Raw genomic sequence first — 24,438 nt, forward strand, 5'->3', positions numbered from 1 at the left:
ATTGAATGAATTCATAAATTATCTGAGAACAGTTGTCTTTTCCTAGACGTTTATCCACTAATAAAAATTTACGATTATAAAAAGTAAAGACTTTAAGTATAGTTCAATCCCAGTAAAATTAAGCCAGATTGGGTGAATTAGAACTCAAATACAATGCATAAATTCTTCAGAATTTAATTAATGGCCAGTTTTTATAAATGGTGCTTAAAAATTGGTGACAGAACCATAGATAGCTATGCCTCTCTTATCCAGATAGTTTCATACTTATAAATGCCAATAAAAGTTTATTTCAAAACAACAGCATTTAGAAGGAAGCAAAATGCTTCCTTAAATTTTGTTTGTGGCCCACAGACATGGATAGGTTCTTAGATATGTTTTCTCAGCTCCAGGGCAGACATTAGCCTGTGTTCTTTATAGGTGATTTTTTTAAAAATCTGGAACAAATACATCTGTTATTTCCCCATGTGTGTTATGGAATTGATCAATATACAACAGAGATTGATACTAGTATATAAGTAAATGAAAGCCAGTGATTAAGAGTCCCTTAAGTAGATTGGAGGCTTCTCTAGGTGACTTCTTAAACTCAGTAAGAAAAAGTGTGACAAGGATCATTGATGCATACTTGTGCTTTATGTTTTGCTTTGTTATTTTTTCCTTCGGTGCCGAGGATCAAACCCAGGGGCTCACCACTTGCAAGGCAAGTTCTTTATATTGAGTTACCTCCCCAACCCCTACAGTGCTTTTTTTAATCTCTTTTATATATATATGTGTGTGTGTGTGTGTAGCCCCAGGGTCAGGCAGGCATGGGCCCTCTTTTCTTCCATACATTGTTCAGTATATTCCACATACGTGTATTCAGCTCAGCAAAGAATATAGTTGGCCCACTGCAATTGCATTCCCAGCCCTGTTGTACTTTTAATATGTGATTATGTGGTTTCATTTTTTAATTGATGATTTCCACATAGTTGACCATAGTTAACCACTTATTTTATTTCAATAAATGGGGTCTTGGGGACTGGGGTTGTGGCTCAGTGACAGAGAGCTTGCCTCTCACATGTGAAGCACTGGGTTTGACCCTCAGCACCACATAGAAATAAATAAACAAAATAAAGATATTGTGTTCATGTATAACTAAAAATATTTTTAAGAAAAGAAAAAGAAAAAGAAATGGGGTCTTGGGCTGGAGTTGTAGCTCAGTAGTAGAGCACTTGTCTAGCACCTGTAAGACACTGGGTTCAGTCCTCAATACTACATAAAAATAAAGAAAGGTATTGTGTCTATCTATAACTAAAAACTTTACTTAAAAAAAAAAAAAAAAAAGAAATAGGGTCTTACTATATTTTCCAAGCTAGTCCTGAACTACTGAGCTCAAGTGATCCTCCTGCCTTAGTCTCCCAAGTAGCTGGTACTACAGGCATATGCTTCACTGCACCTGGCTGCCACTGATTTTAAATTGAAAAATGTATTTGGAACCAATCTTCTATTTATTACTCACTGTTACGAATTTAAAATGCAAAAATCATACCAAACCAGTATGTCCTGATCTTTTTCTCTGCTGCCAAATTTGGATAATCTCTGTTTAAAAAGTAAATAGAGATTACTAAATTAACTAGTTGCTCTGCATGTCTACACATTCTCATTTCTTCTCTTTCTGTGGATTCTTAGGCCATACAATGTGTTTCCTGCATTTTCATGCACCCTTCCCTTTCCCCTGTCACTCCTGGTATGGATAACTCTTTAAAACTCTCACTCCCTTCCTTTCTCCCACTTTGCCCTTTTCCTGACTTCTGTATGTGCTTATTGATGTAAAACCCTAGGACATTTAGCCCATACAATAATAGCAATCGACTTGTCCCCCTGTTCCTCCAGGAAAGGAAGTTCTTCAAAGGCTTCTTTGGAAAAGTAAGTTTGATGCCACATTCATGCTTGCTTTATAAGGAGTTACACCCCTAGTATAGCACTGACATATTAAAAGAAGTATAGCTTTGCTGTCTTTTAAAACTATGTATAGAAATTAATGAATTAGATAGTTCCTGTTGATCTGTGATATTTCCTGTGTCTTTTGATACTAAATCTGGTGATTTCTAGGGAAGTCCAAGAAATGAATTGAGTAAATTAACAAATGATTATCTCTTCAACACTAGGTATTAAAATAAATTTCATTTGATCTTACAAAAACTCTGTTTATATTAGGGCATTAGTCACATTTTTAACAGGCAGATTTTATATAGTGCCTAACATTGACAAAGAAAGGGGGAGAAATATTCAAGTGAAAATTTAAAGTACCCCAAATTTTACATTTGACACTGTTATTTTTTCAAACTAAATTAATTTTTAGTAACTAAGTAAAAGTACATTTATCTTTAGCACATGTGAGGCCTACTATGATTTTTAATCTGGGCTGCTAATATAAGAAAATCAGGCAGGGCAGTAGTGGTGTACATCTGTAATTCCATCAATTTAGGAGATTGAGGCAAGAGGATCTCAAGTTTGATGCGAGCTTCAACAACTTAGCTTAGTAATAGCTTATCTCAAAAAATAAAAAGGGCTGAGAATGTAGCTCAGTGGTAGAGTGCTCCTGAGTACAATCCCTATTGTTGCCAAAACAAAGTCTTAATTATTAGTCTACCAAATGTTTGTCATGTGGAACGTACTTAATTTAGATATTTTCCTAGTAATGATTGCTTAATGTTCAGATTAAGAATACAGGGCTGATGATGTAACTCAGTTGTAAAGTTCTTACAAAGCATGTACAAGCCCCTGGGTACCACAAAAACAAAACAAAAAGAATACACAGGGTGGCAGTATACAAATAGGTAAATATATTTTTAATATTTTTGTATCTAAGTTTATCTTTAAGAGTTTTTTTTTAATGTTTTATTTTGTTGTTGTACTGGGAATTGAACCCAGAAGCACTCTACCTCTGAGCTATATTCCCAGATATTGTTCAGTGGTAGAGATCTTGCCTAGCATACATGAGACCATGAGTTTGATGATCCCCAACACTGCAAGTCTGTGTTTGTTTAATATGTAAGATTTATATCTATAAATAGACTCGTGCAGACATTTATAGCATTATAAATTGGCATTATACCTATTGGGAAATTTTATAATTGTTAAGGAAATTTTTTGTGTAATAATTATTCTTTCTTAAATAGAATTTTTAAAAGCAATTCCACATCATCACAATTATCATACAATTTCAGTTATCTTCCTAGAGATCTGTTTTATCTACTTTAGTTAAAACAGCCGTGTCTAGGTAGTAGAAAATATTGCTGAAAAGAAAAGCAATGTTAATAGTACATATTTTTAAAAAGTTATAACATAGAATTAGGTAACAAAGATATCCCTCATTTCAAAATCATTCCCAAGGTGGACAGTCATTTCTGTATATAATGGGGCTATGGTGTACCTATTTTGTGGCTGTTCTTGTTAGCTGTTTTTTTTCTTTTAATATTTTTTAGTTGTAGTGAACATAATACCTTTAAATTATTTATTTATTTATTTATATGTGGTACTAGGATCGAACCCAGGGCCTCACATGTGCTAGACGAGCACTCTACCACTGAGCCACAACCCCAGCCCCTTGTTAGCTGTTTTCACTGCATTTTTGTCACATGTTGAATTTATGTAATATAAGAGAAAATTATGAATCATCTCATTTAATCATTTTAACCTTAAAGTTAATATTCAGTTATAGAATGAAAAAACTGAGGTTTATAGAGATCAAGTTACCTGCCTGAGTTCACAGATCCAATAAATAGTTGAAGATCAAATTTGAACCCAGATAATCTGACTTCAGAGCCCATCTCTTAAACCACTATGCTATATAGTTACTCTATTTTCATATTATTTACAAGGAAATTTAAAAGATATCAGTAAATGAAGAGCTTCCTAGAAACTCACTATTACTTTCCAACTTTCTTTTTAAAGGGGAATAATTTAACTTTGGATTTTATCTCTAGTTAATTTACCTTTTTAGTGAAGATTTAAAGAATTATCTTTGCAACTCTGATTGCCCGCACTCCTATTTTCAAGTGTGTATTTTCCCTTTATAATAAATCTTTTGCTCTACCATTCTTTAAAAAAAGAAAATAATCTTTTTCAGTGGTTCAAACTAACATTTTTGAAATTTAGATATATTTAAATCCCAGTAGTGAGATTGAGTTCCACAGGATTTCCTTCAAAGATGCTAAGTGGTCCCCATAATGGCATCCCTGAACAAATGTGACTATCAATTATTTTCTTAAGTTATTAGGGGAAAAATTATTTTTATGTCAGGGCAGTTTTATTCTAACATACAGTTTTGAAAATTATAGTAAGTCAAAAAGTTTTATTCAAAGAGTTTGGAAAAAGAAGTGGAAAAAAGCATTACTCATATATATTTTCACCAGAAATGTGCTTTGTTAATGTTTTGGGGGACAGGTTGCTGGGTTTTGTTTTATTTTGTTTTCTCTCAGTGCTGGGGATAGAATCCAGGACTACCTGCATGCTAGGCAAGATTCTTTTCCTGAGCTATACTCCCAGCCCAGGAATGCACTTTTCTTTCTAATTTTTTTATTTGTACATATTAGTGGGATTTGTAGATACATATTCATATGTGTGTACAACCTAATTTGGTAAATTACATTCTCCTATTACAAATGGGCTTACAAATGCAAAAATTTAATTTGGAGATTTAAATCTTCCATCATTGAGTTCATCCCCATAGTAGTCTGCAAGAAATAGGCTGATGAAGAGACCTGATTTGTTGAGTATGCCAGATCAACAGTGATTTGAGGAAAGCCAAAACTGAAGAATCTTCATAGAATACAGTATATGCTGGGGAGGTTTTTTTTATTTTTTATTTTTTAGTTGTAGATGGACCCAATACCTTTATTTTATTTATTTATCTTCTTATGTGGTGCTGAGGATCAAATCCAGTGCCTCACACATGCTAGGCAAGTGCTCTACCACTGAGCCACAACCCCAGCCCAACTAGGGAGTTTTTATCCAGTATAGTTCCTCATAAATTTTAAAACTTTGACTTTGAATCTCTATGTTTTGATGGTCCAGGATAAACAGTAATGAAGAAATGTAATATTTCCTCTGAACACTTTTACATAAAAGTAGATAAATGGAAGAACTGTTCGCCCTGATAGCTAAGAGAACTACTTTCTCTTTTCCCCAAGTTACCTCCTGGACCTGACCACTGTCCCTTCCCTATTGCTGCATTATCCACTGATAGGAGCAGTACCTCCAGAAACTTTAGCAAGAGGGGAGCAAATAAATCTGGTCTGTGGCTGGGGCTCAGCAGTAGTGCACTGGCTGGGCATGTGTGAGGCATTGGGTTCAATTCTCAGCAACACGAATAAGTAAATAAAATAAAAGTCTATCAACAATTAAAAAATACATGTTAAAGGGCTGGGGTAGTGGCTCAGCTGTAGAGTGCTCGCCTAGCACATGGGAGGCCCTGGGTTTGATCCTCAGCACCACATAAAAATGAATAAATAAATAAAATAAAGATATTGTTTACATCTACAACTAAAAAATAAACAAATATTTTAAGTATATTTATTATTTATTTATTTTAATCTGGTCTGTTACAGAACTGTATTATCAATATCTTTTTTAAAAAAGTAATGAGGACCTAAGATAAACTTTTTCCAAACTAACTACATGAAATTGCTCATTGCCTTAGGAAATCAAGTAATGTGCACAACTCTTAAATGAAGTTGTACATAATAATCTCTAAAGAGTTGCACATTTTATTAGTGTAGTTGGCCATACTAAGCAAATACTTCTTTACTAGGTAATTACATGACACCTAACTTTTAAATAGGATTCTACAATTTTAATGTATTTGAGAAACTCCATGAGCATAATCATAATCCCATTTTATGAGGCAACTGACAACAAAGAGAATAGTGTTCTTTGGTTGCTCTTGTTAAGATTTTTTTTTGTTTTAAAGCCACTTATTTATATATCAGGTTTTATAATTCATAATATGCTCCAACCTACTTTCTAATTTGCTACTTACAACTCAGTGAATTAGTAAATGACATTGCAGTTTACAAATAAATGAACAGAAGCTCAAGACTATGTCTCAGCTAGTACTAAATGGCAGTACCTACACTGAAACCAAGATTTTCTGAAACTTGGTACAGAGTTCTCTCACCTACCCCATGTTGATATTCTCTCATTTAGAAGTATTGGTCTCTGCTTTCCTAGGATATTCTTAATTAGGATGAATAGTGAAGTATCTAATGAGAGGACACTAGACAGCTCAAGGGCCGGAATACTTACACAAATGTGGATTGTATGGCCTGGACAGGGTTCATAAATTTGAAATTAGTTGCAAATATTTTAAACATGGAGAGTTTTTATATGAAAAATGAAGCTCTCATGGGACTGGGGCTGTAGGTCAGGGGTAGAGTGCTTGCCTAGCACGAGACAGACAATGGTTCGATCCTCAGCACCACATAAAAATAAACAATGAGGGTATTATCTCCATCTACAACTTAAAAAAAAAAAAGTTTTTAGAAAATGAGCCTCTCTTAAGAATTAGAAAATCTGACAAAATCTCATGCTTTCCATGTGGCAGTAGTGCCCTTGGATTGCCTAAACAGTCCCTGAACTCATCCTACACTCACCCTGCCTCTCATTTTGTTATCTGCCTTTAACCCTGTAGGCATTTGAGTTGTGAAATCCTCCCTAGGCTATTATGTCACTTACTTCTAACTATATAAAAATCACTAAAAGAATTAGAATATTTGTTCTAGCAGATCCTCTTAACATATTGTTAAATATACTTTTTAAAGTTTTTATCTCTTTATAATTGTTAAATAGTGCCATTAAAAATGGTTATGTTTTAAAGAATGCTTGATTGAAAAGAAATGCATGATTATGTTGTTTTTTTACCTAATTCTTGAGAATAAAACATTTTATGGTACTTTGGATCATATTTGCATTCTATTTTAGATTTTTTTCTTCTATGAGAAATTATGCTTAATACTTATCCTCCTTAATCATCCTTTTATTTAAAGTGGAGAAATATCTACCTTTTTTCTTCCTTCTTGTTTTGTAAATTATCATGCTCTTTCTTGTGTAGATTTTACCTCCTCTTATACTTTATTGGATGGATCTTTTAGGATTTAGTTTATTTTTCCTCTGGGGGAAGTGCCTTATGATAAATTCCTAGGAGGGTAAAAACAAAAGACAAGAGTCATCAGAAGATAGTTTCATTTTTTTTTTCCCGTGCTATGGTCAACTGGCAATGTTAAAGGTCTTTCACTGACCTTTTCTAGACAAAAAAAGAAAAAAATCATTTGCCTTCAGAGTTATCTTTTTTCACTGTGTTCATGACAACTCAGTAGTTCTAGAGCCTCAAGTCATAGTATTTAAAACCTGCTAGGGGTTGCATTATCCATTACAAAGATGAACAAGACAGTCTCTCTTAACCCAACTACTCTCTTGTTTTTAGATGACTATTTCATGCCTCTTCTTTTTCCTTAAACCTCTAGAGTTTCTTACTCTATTCTGTTTTCAACTTGCTTCATACTTCACTGAGAAAATAAAACCAATCTGAAGAAGACTTTCACAAAAGCCAACTTCCACATCCACTCACCTATCGGTATCCGTACTCATATATTCTCTTTCCCTTCTATTCAAGGGATGAACTACCTGTGTCCTGAGGCCAACTTTCCACTACATTTTTATTATTTCTGCTCTTATTCTAACAATGCAACCGGCTTTCTCCTCCATAATCAGTTTTCTTTATTTCATGGATCATTATAAAAAGAAACCATCTTTTTTTAAAAAAAAAAGTTTCTTCTTGGTACACTTCAGTTCCTGCTGTCCTTCTTTTATTGATTCCATTTAATCATCTCTATCACTTCACCCTACTTGGAACATCAGTAGAATCTGACATAACTCATCCTTCCATACCCCTTGAAACACTGTTCATTCATAGTTTAGAAATCAGACCCTTCTGCTTCCTTTATCACTGCCTACCTCTCAGTTTGTGGACTCTTTCCTGCCTGCATCTCTCCCATGATGAACCTATTGAGTGTCATGACTTAAATACTAAGCTGATGGTTTTGAAATTTTTATCTCCAGACATCTTCTGTCGTAGAAGCAATATAGTGTAGGAATAAAGGGCAGATTCCTTCTGTTTAATTCTAGTCCAAGCACTTACAAGCTTTGTGACTAATATCTACCTCATGTGATTGCTGTGAAGATTAAATGAATAAATAAAAGTGAAGTGTACAAAAAAAAAACCAGCTTCCTGTCATAGGTAAGTGCTAGGTATCATTATCATCTCCTCTGATCTTACTCAACTCAATATACAGCAACTCTGTCTGACCCTATGCTATAGCCAAAAATTCCAGATGACCTTGACTTTCCTCTTTTCTCTTACAACCATCCAGCCAATTAGCAATTCCTGTCTGCTATAGCTTAATCAATTCTATCTATACCATTATTGCCCTGGTCCAAACTAGCTTCTCCTCTCACATGAGTCATTGCAGCAGCATTCTAATTCCCCTGCTTCCATTGTTGTCCCCCTAGCATCTCCTATCAAGAAAGCCTGAGTGATCTTTTTAAAACAGAAGTCCAGTTTTGTTGCCCCACTGCCCCAGATCCTCCAGTGGCTCCTGACAACAGAGTAGAAGCTAAAGCTTTTTAGGCCTTGAAGGACACTGGACATGAATTCCCTCTTCCTTTTTTTTTTTTTTTCCCTCTTATCTGGTTTCGCTCTCCCTATTACTCTCTCTGTTCAAGCTATACTATCCTCCTTGCTAATTCCTTAAACACCAGATATACTTCTACTTCAAGGCCTTTATATTCTCTATTACCTCTAATTCAGAACACATATCACCAGAGATATATGTTAAGATTATCTGTGTGTTTCTCTTACTTGCAATACAAGTTTCTGATTTACTAATTTTTAACAAATCCACTAACTTGTTATCATATTCTTCTGGGTCAGAGCCTGCTTAACTGCTAGTTTGATTTATATTACCCATAATAAGGGTTCAAAGCAGATGGTAATTTTTAAATTCTAAGCTGGCTATTTAAAGAATAGAGTGGTTATTTGAAAGTTATATTTTCATTTGTCATTTTTCACTTATAGGTTAACTTGATTCTTCTGTTTAGATTTCACTAGTTTAAATTCTAAGTTACTAGAGTTCTGTCCATGTTTGATCCATTTTCTTTCTTTGAAGAATTAGCAATTTTATCTTTATTATGTATGAAATTTTTTCATGACATTGACACTACTCAGCATTAATTTCACCTGTAAACTCAGTTTTTATTAAAATAGAACATCTTGGAATAGCAGTTATGAAATAATTGCTAATATCTTACATTACTTTATCACTGCCACAAATTTAGTAGCACCTAAAATACACAGTATTTTTGAAGGGGTATTTATACCACAAAATTTATGTAGTTCTGCATTTCATACTTTAAGTTATCTTTTTTTTTCCTCCCACTCCCTTTAGTTAGCCAACTTTGACCTGATCTCCGAGAATTATTGGTTTAAATAGCTAGTTTTAAAGCAAACAGAAGCCCCAAAACATTCATTTCTATGACTTTTATCTTTTTAAAAGTGCCAAGGAGTGGGCTGGGGCTGTAGCTCAGTTGGTAGAGCGCTTGCTTGCCTAGCATGCACTAGGGTTCGATCCTCAGCACCACATAAAAATAAAATAAAGGTATTGTGTCCATCTACTATAAAAAATATTTATTAAAAAAAGTTCCAAGGAATCTCAGTTTATATTATCAGAATGAAGGACTCTAAAAGTTTACAAATAATACAGAAGTGTCACTAAGAGGAAATCTAGAAATATCAGCTACAAGCATCTTTGAATATTGATATCTCAATACCTAACTGAGTAAATGAAATGAGGCAAAATTCAAGAACTGGCACTCAAATATATTAATAAATACAAAAAGAATTCATATTATCTTTCCCTATTTAAAAATAGCAGAAACCATGAATATGACAAAATACAACTTCTCACTAATACATTAGTATAATGGTATACAAATTTTTATAAAGGCATATCTCAAAAAGTTTTCATAACCATAAAATTGGGTCGAGAATGTTGTATTTGTCTGAATATTATAAGGAAGCGAACTGGAGAACAGTCCCATTATAAAATGGCCTTTTATTTTTCCCACCTTCAGTCTTCAACCTTGAAGAAATACGCTCTCTTCCCTCAAATGCTGAACACTGCAGGCTACAATTACAGAACATGCAGACTGATAAAACTGTAAATTTAAATGTCTTACACAGGATTTTCAGTGCCATTTGGCAGCCTTCTATGTCATTGGTTAGTCATTTTCCATTCCTTAGAGTAGACATTTAGCAAATTTCTTCTTTCAACAAATATTTCTTAAATTCCTACTCCATTCCAAGCACTAAGATCAGGATACAGGAGCTGGGGTTGTGGCTTAGCGGTAGGGCACTCTCCTGGCATGTGTGAGGTGCTGGATTCAATCCTCAGCATCCCCCCCCCATAAAAATAAATAAATAAAGGTATTATGTCCATCTACAACTAAAAAAATTTTTTTAAAAATCAGGATACAGCAGAGAACAATACAGATGGGAAAAAGTCCTCACAGAGCTTACCTTCAACAAAATATTCAATGTTACATTAGTGGTTAAAAATGGGCAGTTAACCTTGTTGATGGGGTGACTTTTTCTGTCCCAGATTGCCTGGAACAGCCCCAACATAACATCTGTTCCTAGGTTTTAATAGTGCCCCCTTTCATTTTCAAAATGGTTCCAGTGTGGACAGTAAATTGTACAACCAGCCTAGTTCTAAACTTTTTATATACATGAACTCATTCTCATTTTATTATCACACTCTCATAAGATATATGAAATTATTAACATCATTATACAGATGTAGAAACTGAAGTATAGCAAAGTTAAGTAATTTATCCTTGGTCATGCTAGTAAGTTGCTGAACCAGAATTCAAACCCAGACAGCATCTTGGTTCTTGGTCACTATACTACATTGCCCCTAGGACTGCTATTCTAAATCTTTACTGTTTCACTCTGCCATCCTTCCTTTCTCACCCCAGAAAGTAAAGCAAGTAATGTCATCTCCTTCACAAATAGATTTATGCTTCTTTGGGTTGAATTTCTCCAACATGCCATTTTTTCCTTTATAAATTTGTCTTCATCTCTACTCTGCCTCATGACATTTTTCCATTACAGAGGAAAGGACACCCTTCTGCATATCTACAACTTGTATTCTAGCTCCATCCCATCCTGTCTACTGAAGGAATTTGTTTTCTGAAGTAGTCTTCTCTCTTTTCCTGGGCCTCATGTCTCCATCTTTGCAGTGGTTTTCCCCACTCAGCATATAAACATGATCAATTGTCATAATTGTTGAAAGTAACTCTTTCGAGAAGTTTTGCTATTGGGAGAATTTTTTTTAATTTTTTCAATAGTAATGTAATGATGATTAATGACTACCAATTATTTATTACCCTACTTAAATTCTAGGTACTATAAATAATGTGTAACCCATTTAAACCTGCAAATATTTTATAGATGAAGAAATTGAAGCTCAGAGGGCTATATCACTTGCTTAGCTTATAAATATCTGCACAAGATTCAGACTCTTATTTGTCTTATTCCGAAGCTTATTCTGTATCTAACATAACATGCTAGTTTATTACAGATCTCTTCTGCCTATACCCATTGCTCTATAGCTCTCCTCCTTTTTACAGGAAAGCATTTTAAAGAGAGTATTTAATACTCATAGACTCTTCTTGCCTTTTATTTACTTCTCAACCCATTCTAGTTTAACATCTACTTTTTTATTAGTCAGGGCCTTCCAGAGAAATAGAACTGACTAGAGTGTATCTGTCTATCCATTCTTTTGTGATGTTTCAAGGATTAAAGAATTGGAACAATTCTTTAATTTATTGGTGTTCTTGCTCTTTTTATTACTCCAATCATTGACGTCTACCAAATCTAAAAATCCTATCTTAGAATACTCTATTGAGCTTCAGACATATATCCAATTGCCTATTGAATTTCTCCTCCTGGATATTACACAGACATCTCAAACTTTGCCTGAAATCCTATTCTTCCCCTCTCAAACTGGCTTTTACATCTCTTCTGTTCTCTTTATTGGTAGTACCCTCTCCACTCAGTTACCCAAGCTAGAAATTCAAGAAAAATGCTCACTCCTCCCTTACATTACCATTTAAAGCCTTCTGTTTCCATATCCATCAGCCAAGACAGCTGGATCCTCATTTTGTCACACATCCAACCTTTTAGTCATCCTGCTTCCCTGTCTCTTTCCAACCTGCACACTGCTGCCAAAGTTATGTTTTAAAGGTACAGATCTGTTTTATTGTGTTTCACTTGCTTCAGTAGCTTCTAATTGCCTACAAAAAATCCTTAGCAGGCATACAAGGCCCTCCATGACAAGGCCTTTCCTACCTCTTTTCTCCCATTATTCTCACTCACCCAACCTAGTTTCATGGAGTATTGAAATATTTATAGAGCCCAGACTTGTATGTTGATTGCTTTCAGGTCTTTACTGTTGTTTCTTCCCCCTTGCAGGTCCACTACCACTGTTACTTCTCTATATCCCTACTCCCATACTAAGGCTTTAAGAAAAATTGTTCAGAACCTAGGTTGATGATTTTGGTATAGGCTGTTCCAGTTCCACAAATAAATTTGATTGTGCCTGATGGCTGGCATATTATTGGACCTTGTTTTCAGTTCTACTCTAGCACTTATTACTGTATTTTTGTTTATCTGAATATCGCCTTTCATTGGACTATGAGCTTTTCAAGTATTTCCACTTGCTAACAAATTATAGGCATTCATCAAATGTGTGATGATGATGGAGATGATGAACCTCTGGAGTGGACCAAAACAGTTCATTTAAATAAGATTAGACCTCCCATATCAAGGATTCCTGGCCTTGGGCACATGTAGAGGAGAATGGTATTTGGGGTATTCTCTCATCTCATCTAGAGGCTGCTGCTCCAAATTTAGTACCAGCCTCCTTTTTAATCTGTATTTCTATTATAATGTAATACCTGTTTTTTACCTTTGTTTTGTTTTATTTGCGTGTATCCTTGGAGCAGTTAAGAAGAAAGGACATTGTTAAATTACTATTGCATTCCATCATTGGAGAAATTAAATATCAGTTTGTTCTCATGTGATTCTTGTGTACCAATAAAAAGTCTTTTCTCAGCCAGTAAAAAGAAAATTTATATTATAAGAAGTTTGTTTACTCAGTTTTTAGATCATCCTATGTTTCCAAATGTCTCCATACATTTAATGTCAAATTAAAAACTAAAGTTTTGTGTTAAACTTGAGAGGAGAAATAGTGTTTTTTTAAGGATGGTTAATAGAATAATAAAGACTTCTTGCCATTTTTAATATGAAAATTTCAGGTAACCAAGGGTCCTGCTATTCACATTGGGGTCAGAGGATAGTGGAAGGATCAGCATTTAGACTTACCTTTTACTTTCTACTCTGTGTATATTTATAGAAGCTACTTGTGGTGTAACTCCTTATGTACTTAATATTTATCTGACTCTTGGTTTTCTTGGTTGGTTTTTTAAATGGGTGAAGAATCTAGTTATAAATTCTTTGCCCTTTATGGAATGTGATATCTTAGTTTTGATTCCATCTGTCCCTTCCCCCCTTACTTAAGTTTTTCTTATTGTTTCGCATTGTGTTTCAAAAATAATGGCTTTGGCTTGTTTTTTCCTGAATGTTTCTGCAGTTTGGTTTGAGTATCTGGCTTTGGGTACCCCTTCTGAACTTGGACTTCGTCTGTACTTGTCACTTTTGGAAGGCAGAAGTCAGTATTTTCTATGGAAGATGACTATTTTTTAATATTATATATGTGTTTGTCTCCCCTTCCCCTCCTTTTTTGGTTTCTCTTAAAAGACTGGAAAGAAGGCAGTGAAGGCAGTCCTGTGGGTATCAGCAGATGGACTCAGAGTTGTGGATGAAAAAACTAAGGTAAGATTTTTGTAAGCTTAAATACAACTACTCATATCATATTTGATCCTTTTTTATCCCTAATGATCAAATATGATGCCATTAAGCTGTTATAATCACTGTATATCCTTCCACCTTGTTCAAAGTACAGTATTTTGAGAGATTGCTTAATGTTCAGGAAACCAATTTAATTACTTATTTACCCTATGAAAAATGGAATTCTCTCAACATTTTGTTCTACATGACATAGCATGTTTAATGTACTAAGCACTAGCATTTAATGTTCAGATCTGAGTTCTGGTTTTTTTCTTACATATTTAAAAATGTTTCACCCCCCACGAATATAAAAGATGCTGAACCTTTTACCATAAGTAAAAAAAAAAAAAATTAAATATGACAGGCTACATCTGAAATTTCTTCTTGTTCCTTAAGAAAACACTGCTTTTAGAAAGTGATAGGTAAACTATCACTTATAATTAACCTGCTATTTAACTGGAAATGCAACATAAATGAACATTTTAAGCCTAGAGAATGGCTCTTTGGTTAACATTTACTTAGGATTCAAACAATAACTCAAATCCTAGGTAGCATTTTGTATTTGAGAGAAAGTGATCCTAAATGACTAAGAACAGACACATTGACTCTGCATCAAGAAATCATATAGTATTACATAAATGCATTTAATCATTAATTAAGATTTCCTGGGGCTGGGATTGTAGCTTAGTAGTAGAGCACTTGCCTAGCATGTGTGAGACACTGGGTTCGATCCTCAGCACCACATACAAAAAAATAAATAAACAAAGGTACTGTGTCCAACTCCAACTAAATTTGTTAAAAAAAAAAAAAAAATCCTAAAAGATGTAAGGTAATAAAAAAAAGTTTAATAATATGATAATTTAAAAAAAAAAAAAAACAAATTTCACTGGAAGGAAGAACATCTGTCAGATAAAAAGCAGTTTTGATAGGAAATTTGCCTGATAAATTTGGAGTTGCTGCATTTTAGTTAGTTTACTTTACATGTAAGACTTTTTTTAATTTCAGAGAAGCAGTGGTCTTAAATTTCAGTGCATTACTTTTGGAAACAATGATTATGTTAGTCAATTTGGTTTTAAGAATGTGTATTATTTTCATAAGTGTTTTGGATGAACCCTATTCTGCTTTTAACTCTGGGTATTTGTTTTATACTGTAGTTGGAAAGTGATGCTGCCCCCTAGTGGGATGTTTTCAGCACTTCCATTCATTAATTTAGTTTTTAACAGATTGGTAGTAGTAATTGGTGGCTTGTCACTTTTGAATCCATCTTCTACCTTTATATTTTGCCATGAGCAGGAGTTAATACACTTTTGGGTTGAGTATGACAAGGTCACACCATGATCTATACAAATTTTCCATGGTACAGAAGCCAAAATTTGAGGTCCCTAACCTTTGAGCAAGAAACTATCAGTTTGCCTTACTATCCGTCTCCCCACCCATGTCTATCTTGGTTCTTCTAAAGTGTACCTACTTAAGAGTATAGTTAAATACCGGATAGTTTCTTTCTTTTTTTTTTTTTTTTAATAGAATTATTTTATGTGGTTTAGAGCAATCAGGACCCTCCTCTGGTTCTGAAGAAAAGTTCCATCCATCCCAAATATCATGGTTCACTCTTTTTTTTTTTAAAAAGAGAGAGAGAGAGAGAGAATTTTTTTAATATTTATTTTTTAGTTTTCAGCGGACACAACATCTTTGTTTGTATGTGGTGCTGGGGATCGAACCCAGGCCGCACGCATGCCAGGCAAGCGTGCTACCGCTTGAGCCACATCCCTAGCCCCCAGATAGTTTCTTAGAAAAAGGGATAAATAAAATTGAATCATGGATAGAAATGAAATTTATATTACTAAGAGGAAAAAAATTTTTTTGAAAGTATCCTCAATATGTTTCACTTACAGCAAGGTTGCACAAATGCTCCTATTGGACTGATCCTCCTGAAAACAACAGTAAACTCTGAACAAAACAACCCAGTTATCTGAAAGCACTAGAGAATAAACCAAAGCAGGCAGATTCTGGAAAGAAGTTGACACTTGGAAGAAGGAAATGGCACTAGGTCATTTCCCATTTCATAGTTTCTACTCTTTGTTATAGACCCTAGTTTATATATCATACAGAATATCCAAAACTCTTAGTCATTCTGGTCAAAAAAAAAAAAAAACACAGAAGACAGAAATTGAAGCAACAGCAGCCACCAGAAAGTGAAAGGGGTATCCTGGCTATCAGAGAGCCAAAGAGGAGGAGGCCTAAATTCTAATTTCTTAACCATGCAGGTGTGAGGCAGACTCTAAATAACCCAGCTAACAATATAAAAACTGATATTTGAGCTGCTGTCCAAAAGATGGAGTTGGCCATTTGAGTGTAATCTAGTTAACTACCTGCTAAAACCAAAAACACCACACTTGCAAGGAATGTAATAGAATCTAGACTGTCTACAAATAATATCCACAAAGTCTGCAATGCAGTGTAAAATAACTTAGCATACAAAGAACAGGAAAGTATGACTTGTTACAGAAAGCAATAAAAACTGAACCTGGAGACGACAAGAATTTTGAAGTAGGTATGATAACTCACTGATGTAAAGGAAATATGCTGATCTTGAATGAGTAACTAGAAATCCCAGCAGAGAAACAAACTGTGAGTTAGAACCAAAAGGAAGCTATACATACGCAAAATACAGTACCTGACTAAAAAAATTCACATGTGGGGCATATTCTTAATTAAAAAAAGCAAATATGGAACAGTATATATTAAAAAACTAATTTGTGTAAAAACGATAGTAGGAGCATGATTATCATATATTTTAGCTTATATTGCAAGTAAACCAAAAGGATTAAACATATTGATTTGCATATATGTATTATCAAATTGAACATACTTCTCCCATGAAAGAGATCTAAAACTATAACCAACCAAAATATATTTTAGAACATAGAGATGAAACAGGGTGCAGTAATATAAACCTAAAAACCCAGCGATTCAGGAGGCTAAGGTGGGAAGATTGAAAATTTGAGTCCAGCCTGGGTAACTTAGTAAGACTGTGTCTTAAGATAAAATTTTTAAAAGGGCTAGGAATGCAGCTCAGTGATAGAACACTAGCCGAGCATGTGTGAAGTCTGTGTTCAATCCCCAGTGCCACCAAAAGAAAAAAAAGTAGATGAAGCAAGAGAGCCATCTGGACAAAGCAATGTCTCTTAAGTCAAATTCTTGGTTTTCAAATCACTATTTTGTCGCCTAGTTGCATCTGATGTAGGGATTCTGTATTGTAAAATGAACCTCCTGTGTTTATTCTGAGATTAACTTCATAAATCCTCTTTCTTTGTGCTTTCCGTTTTCTAGGACCTCATAGTTGACCAGACAATAGAGAAAGTTTCTTTCTGTGCACCAGATAGGAATTTTGATAGAGCCTTCTCTTATATATGTCGTGATGGCACCACTCGGCGCTGGATCTGTCACTGCTTCATGGCTGTCAAGGACACGGTAAATCCAACAATGTATTTTCCATCATGGGTATTCTCAGCTGAGCTCCTTCCAGGTTGAATCAATCAAGCAGTTTCCACTATAGCTTTAATAATTACATGATGCCTAGGCTGCTCTTGGAAGCACTTTTTAAGATTTTACTCCTTTTATTCAAATAGTTCACATTCTTGATGTTATCCTGTGCATTGCAATGCATAAAGCAAAACGATTGGCTGAGATCCAGTCATTAAAGGAAAGAAACTGAGTATACCTGCAATCCCAGTGATTTGGGAGACTGAGATAGGAAAATGGCAAGTATAAGGAAAAATTCTTCAACTTCAACCCTGTCTCAAAAAAAATAAATACAACGCTGTAGATCTGGCTCAGCAATAGAACATTCTGGACTCAATCCCTAATACTGCAAAAAATAAATAAATAAAGTAGAACTGTCTTTGTGGGCTGTGTAGCTCAGCCATAGAGCACCTGCTTAGCATATGTGAGGCTCTGGGTTTAATCCCTAGCACCACAAAAAAAGGAAGGGAAAAAATTTAAAAATTGCTATGGTGATGGTGGTTTCTAAACTTTAGTTGGAGTTTTTATTATTGGAAGTATTTTCAGGATTAATTTAGTAGCAAAGTGGCTACTACAAATAAAAGAACTGAATTGGAATATATTTTCAGTTAAAATTAAAAACAATAGAGGGCTCTGTGGGAGAGTACATGAGATCCTGGGTTCAATCCCCAGTACCACACACAAAAAAAGAGAGAGATACTAAATCATGATAGAATAATCTATGCTAGATATTAAGAAATTATAGCCAGACTTGGTGGTACATGCCTGTAATCCCAGCAGCTTGGGAAGATGAGGCAGGAGAATCATAAGTTCAAAGCCAGCTTCAGCCACTTAATGAGGCCCTAAGCAACTCAGCAAGACCCCGTCTCTAAATAAAAAAAAAATTTTTTTTAACTATTTATATGTGCTGCTGAGGATCGAACCCAGGGCCTTGCACATGCAAGGCGAGCACTCTATTGTTGAGCCATAACCCCAGTCCCTGTAAATAAAAAAAAATTTTTAAGGACTGGGGATGTGACTCAGTGGTTAAGTGCTCCTGGGTTCAATCCCTGGTACCAAAGGAAAAAAAGAAAAGAAATTATTGCATGGCAGACTTCATGTGTGGTGCTGAATCAAACCCAGAGCCTTGCACATATTAGGTTAATGCTTCACCATTGAGCCAAAAACTTATATTTGTGTTTAAAATAGAGAATAATTTCTCCTTTATTTATGTTACCCAAAATTCTGACATAAAAGACAAGTCTTTTAGATGATGATGATCTTAACAACATTTAGCATTAAGTATGTACTTTCTGGATTTTTAAAAGTTCAGACAGAATAAGGTATTTGTGAAGGCTGCAACTCAGCAAAGCTCTTGCCAAAGTTTAATTTGGAAGCAAAGTGGTGCTGCTGGCTTTAAAACTGGCAAAAAAAAAAAAAAAAAAAAAAAAAATTTAAAGATCTTGGAGACAATGGTATAAACCCTGATTCAGATCTGGGGTCCAGTCCTGGTTCTGATTCCTGCTTTCTGTGAGGCAAGTTACTTAACATTCTCTAAGACTTAGTATTCACTTCTATAAATGGAAATAACTGTTGTGGAAACTAAATTAGGTAATTATAAGCACCCTTAATGTAGATTCTGGCCAACAATAACTGTTTGAAAATCGTAGTTAATATCATCAAAGCTGAGGTGTTTTGAGAAATAAATTGAAAGAACTACTTTTTCTTCCTTTCTCTCAGGCTCTAAGAAAGCCACAAAAACTATATATTTTGGGTTGGGGTTGTAGCTTAGTGGTAGAGCGCTTGCCTAGCATGTGTGAGGCACTGGGTTTGATTCTCAGCACCACATATAAATAAATAAAATAAAGGCCCATCAACAACTAAAAAGGTATTAATAAAAATATATATTTTTCCATCACTATATTCATGAAATCCAGAGTTCAAGAGTTTCCTAAAATCATAATTTAAAACTGTTTTATTGTCAAGCTGTTTGGCTCTCCTAGGCCAGTGGTTCAGCTATACCAGAATCACCTGGAGACTAGGCCCCACTCAGAATTTTTCATTCACTTAAGAATGTGTATTATCAGTTCCCAAATGATGCTGTTAATGGGGAATAGAGGTTCACTTTAAGAACTTTTGCCTTACTAGAACATAGTAAAGCTCAATAAATAAAATTGTAGTTATTACTGCTGTCATTGTTTGATTACATTTTTTCAGCAGAAAGGGTATACACTCTTACATTTCTCATAATTTTATTGATTGATTGTTAATAGGTAATATCTAACCTTTTTTGACTGAGCTATGGATATTATTAGATGTCATTTTATGTAGTTGAAAAGTAAAACAAAATTGCCTTCATGGAGAAAGTGCTTATGTGGGAAGAAATAGCAGTCCTCTAAAACTTGTGCTAATTTGTAGCTGCACAGAATGAAATTATTAGAACTACTTGGTGATAAAGGTTTCTTAAAGATCATATACATAATGAAACACCAAATCATTTTCAAAAGAACTTGTGGGGGCTGGGGATGTGGCTCAAGCGGTAGCGTGCTCGCCTGGCATGCGTACGGACCGGGTTCGATCCTCAGCACCACATACAAGCAAAGATGTTGTATCCGCCAAAAACTAAAAAGTAAATATTAAAAAAATTCTCTCTCTCTCTCTCTCTCTAAAAAAAAAAAAAAAAAAAAAAAGAACTTGTGGGCTGAGGATGTGGCTCAGTGGCAGAATACTTGCCTAACCTGTACAAGATCCTGGGTTCAATCCCCATTACTTCCAAAAGAAAAAAAAACAAGAACTTTTTCTCTGACCTAGGATAAATGACAAACTTGCTTGGGCTATAGCTTTGTCCTTACAATAGAGCTGTGCTCAAAACCAAACAGGTTCTACGAATCATTCACTATCCCCTACACCCATTTTATGCTTTCATACCCTAGCCTTATATCATCTTCTTAGAAAGTTAGATAGGAACTCATGTGAATTCATAATGTTTCAGTCTTTTAATATAAACAGCCAAAAGGTACTGTCACATAAAATATTAGAGACAAAAATCATTTTTAAACATTATCTTCTTATGATACCTGATGTTGGCATGTAAAATCCAATGAAATAACTTATTCACCACCATCTGTAAGAGCAGCTGCCTTCATGGTATCTTTTAAGAACACCACAAAAGCCTCCTTGTTCCCAAATGATGCCAACAATTACTATACCATCTCTAATCTTTTTATTCTATAATTAGGAATATAGTTTAAATTTTATTCTATAATTAGGAATATGGTTTAAAATACAGATGACTTTGGTAAAAATAATCCATTGAATTTGTTAAATTGACTGTTGAGTAATCAAGTGTATCTATAAAGAAATTAGTTTATATGGGGTTGGGGTTGACACTCAGTGGTTGAGCGCTTGCCTAGCATGTGCGAGGCCCTGGGTTCGAGCCTCAGCCCCACATAAAAATAAATAAATAAAATAAAGATATTTTGTCCAGTTACAACTAAAAATAAATATTTTTTAAAAAGAAATTAGTTTATATAAGCTCCCTTTGATAAATTAAATAAAACTTATTTCCTTATCAGTAGAGTATATGGATGCAAATGTGCTTTCACTTTGGACTGTGTGTGGCTGGGAGATAGAGTTGAGGGTGAGAGCTTAAAGAAGATAAGGTAGGCATGAGAAAAGTCTAAAAGCACCAAAGGCCAGAAATGGGGGCATTCAGAAAAGGGAGAGGAAACTAAGTTTTCCTTTTGATTCCTTTTTTTTTTATAGTTGGGCAGCATACTTTTATTTTATTTGTTTCATTTTTCTGTGGTGCTAAGAATCGAACCCAGTACCTCATACATGCTAGACAAGTGCTCTGCCACTGAGCTACAGCCCCAGCCTCGTTTGATTCACTTTTAATCAGGAGTTTTATGTATCAGAAGTTTTAAGTTTGCACCTCTTTTTCCCCTCTAAATGTGTTAACAATGTATTTAAACTCCTGAGTGTACCCAGCCTTTCCAGTGGTTTTTTTAGAAATGTCTGCTAAATATTCCCACTATTCCCTAATGGGCAGCTGGAGGTTTACATGTTAAGGTTTAGAACCTTGAGCAGTGTGTCCTAAAGCTGGTGGCCAGAGCTGACATGACAAAGAGAGCCTCGGTGCTCAGAAGCTCTCCAGCTGTCCACAAAACCACAGGTTATTGATGTTCACTTTGCCTAAGACCTGTAAGAGTTAATGTAATTGAAGTATCATACACATTAAGATAATTTACTCACTTAAATTAATTTGGCCTATAATATATTACAACTTAATTTGAAGCTGGAGTTTGCAACATTTTGTCTTGTGTAAAAACATATACATAGCTAGAAGCTGTGGCGCATGCCTGTAATCCCAGCAGCTCAGGAGGCTGAGGCAGGAGGATCACGAGTTCAAAGCCAGCCTCAGCAACAAAGAGGTGCTAAACAACTCAGTGAGACCCAGTCTCTAAATAAAATACCAAATAGGGCTGGGATGTGACTCAGTGGTCGAATGCCCCTGAGTTCGATCCCTGGTACAAAAAAATAAAATAAAATAAAACTCATATACTTGTATGTCATTGTTGGTACTGTAACTCCAAAAAGGCTTAAAGAACCTTTCGCTCTCTCCAGGGTGAAAGATTGAGCCATGCGGTAGGCTGTGCTTTCGCAGCCTGTTTAGAGCGTAAGCAGAAGCGGGAGAAGGAGTGTGGAGTGACTGCTACTTTTGATGCTAGTCGGACTACCTTTACAAGAGAAGGATCATTCCGTGTCACAACTGCCACCGAACAAGCAGAAAGAGAGGAGATCATGAAACAAATACAAGATGCCAAGAAAGGTACAGTCTGTTCTACTACAATGTGTTCCTTTAATGTAGTTTTCCCCAACAGGCTAATAATTTGAAGCTAGCAAGAATATGTTTTCTCATACTCAAAGAGAACTCTTGGGAATGAGGGTATATACATATATAAAAAGAATAAAAATTTAATGATAGTGATTTGAGGGTGGGGCTGGGAGAGTCTCATTATGTTACCCATGCTGGCCTTGAACTCCTATCTCAGCTTCCTGAATAGCAAGGACTGCAGGAATATGCTAGCACAACAGGCTGATAGTGACTTCTTGTAAGCATTTGTGCTAGGATACCAAAGAATAAAAAACATATTGGCCAGGCATGGTAACACATGCCTATAGTTCCAGCTACTCAGGAGACTGAGGCAGGAGGATCATGTGTACCCAAGAATTCACAACTAGCCTGGGCAACAGAATGAGACCCCCTCTCAAAAACAAAACAAATCATGTATCATTACTAGAAATTTTTATCTAAATATTATGATTTAGTATGTTTTAGTGATTTTCAGACTGAAAGTTTTTGGATTTGTTTTGTTTTTTCAGTGTCGGGATCAAGCCCAGAGCCTCACATATGCTAGGCAAGCATTCTACCACACCTACAACACCAACCCTGAAACCATATTTTTAACCCATTTTGACCCATTTTCCCCAAGATGTAGCATACCATTTAAAATTTAAATACATAATATTATTTTACATAATTAGAGAAGAACATAATTATTATTATATATGTAAGCTCTAGGTTGTGATTTCCAACTTATTTTAATGCACCTGTGTTGATTTTGTTAATATTCACAGAATTGAAAACTTAGGACCTGATGGGTTAATGTCACCAAGCAATATTGCTATACACAGCAGTTGACAGAGATTGAGTTCTAAAGTCTACAAAGAATCATGAAGGTTGGGTAAAGACTTGACATAATCAGAATGGGATTGAACTGGTACTCACATGGAAAAAGTCTTATTTCAGGACTTTGAGGACTGAGTCACCTCAATAATATAATATAGAGGAGTTATATAAGCCCTTTTTTTTCCTTTTTCTTCTCTCCTTTTTTTTCTTCTTCTTTTTTTTCTTCTTCTTTCGCCCTCCAAATTTTACTTTTACATCCTGTATTTTTCTAAATACATATGTGTGTTTGTTTTATGTACTCTACTGTCTTCCCACATACTTGTCTACCCTAAATTACTTCCTGTCTATTCCCCTGCTACTAACCCTTTTCATTAGATTTCTCTTTCACCTATTCTAAAATAATATTAACTCTATACCCTCACATCTTTCCCCCTCAGCATATCGTCCTATGCCAGACCCCCCAGTTCATTGTCCACCACCAGAAATTGTAAACCTTTTTACAGAACTACTGGTTATATTTTAAATAATAATTGAATCAAACATTTCTGGACATTGAAACTAACCTGTAAATAACAACAAATTATTCATAGGTGATGTATTGTTGATATTGGGATTTGTTAATATTGTCCTTCCCCACAAGGGAAAGATCTTGGAACCCTACAAGAGCACTACAAATCTATAGGATAAAAACAACAACACACCAGACCCACAGAGCTGGAAAGGAACAGACAGGAGCAACATGAAAAGACAAGGGAAGAAAGTACCACAAACAAATCAAGATAATACATGATTTGAATCATTGGCAGCTAGAGCAGAAAAAATTACAGAGAAAGATTTCAGGATGTACATGGTTAAAATGTTCTGTGAACTCAAGACATAAGAGAGCAAATACAAGCAGTGAAAGATCACTTCAACAATGAGCTACATAAACAAATCCAAGAAGCGAAAGATCACCTCAACTGGGAGATAGAGGTTCCAAAAAAATAAAAGAAAGAAATCCTTGAAATGAAAGAAACAATAAGCCAAATTACAAGTTCAAATGAAAGCATCACCAACAAAGTAGACCACTTGGAAAATAGGACATCAGACAATGAAGATAAAATATATCATCTTGAAAAGAACATAGATCACACAGCGAAAATGGTAAGAAACCACAAGCAGAACATTGAAGAAATATGGCATTGCATAAAAAGACTAAATTTAAAAGTTATTGGGATAGAGGAAGGCATAGACTTCCAAA

At 34.9% G+C, this 24,438-nt stretch overlaps 1 protein-coding gene across 12 annotated transcripts in view; it reads left to right on the forward strand.

Annotated features, from left to right (window-relative positions):
- The window catches only part of Numb (NUMB endocytic adaptor protein), a 161,709-nt gene that overhangs the window by 122,810 nt on the left and 14,461 nt on the right, over nt 1-24,438 (forward strand). For 11 of the 12 annotated variants that reach the window (XM_076849918.1, XM_076849905.1, XM_076849915.1 and 8 more), the window contains 4 exons: nt 1,870-1,902; nt 13,916-13,990; nt 17,336-17,476; nt 22,133-22,337. In XM_076849918.1, coding sequence (XP_076706033.1) covers nt 1,870-1,902; nt 13,916-13,990; nt 17,336-17,476; nt 22,133-22,337 — 454 coding nt within the window. The remainder of the gene's footprint in view (nt 1-1,869; nt 1,903-13,915; nt 13,991-17,335; nt 17,477-22,132; nt 22,338-24,438) is intronic. The other variant, XM_076849916.1, reaches the window with a different exon arrangement.

Source organism: Callospermophilus lateralis, chromosome 3, assembly GCF_048772815.1.
Source record: "Callospermophilus lateralis isolate mCalLat2 chromosome 3, mCalLat2.hap1, whole genome shotgun sequence".
Lineage (NCBI taxonomy): Eukaryota > Metazoa > Chordata > Mammalia > Rodentia > Sciuridae > Callospermophilus > Callospermophilus lateralis.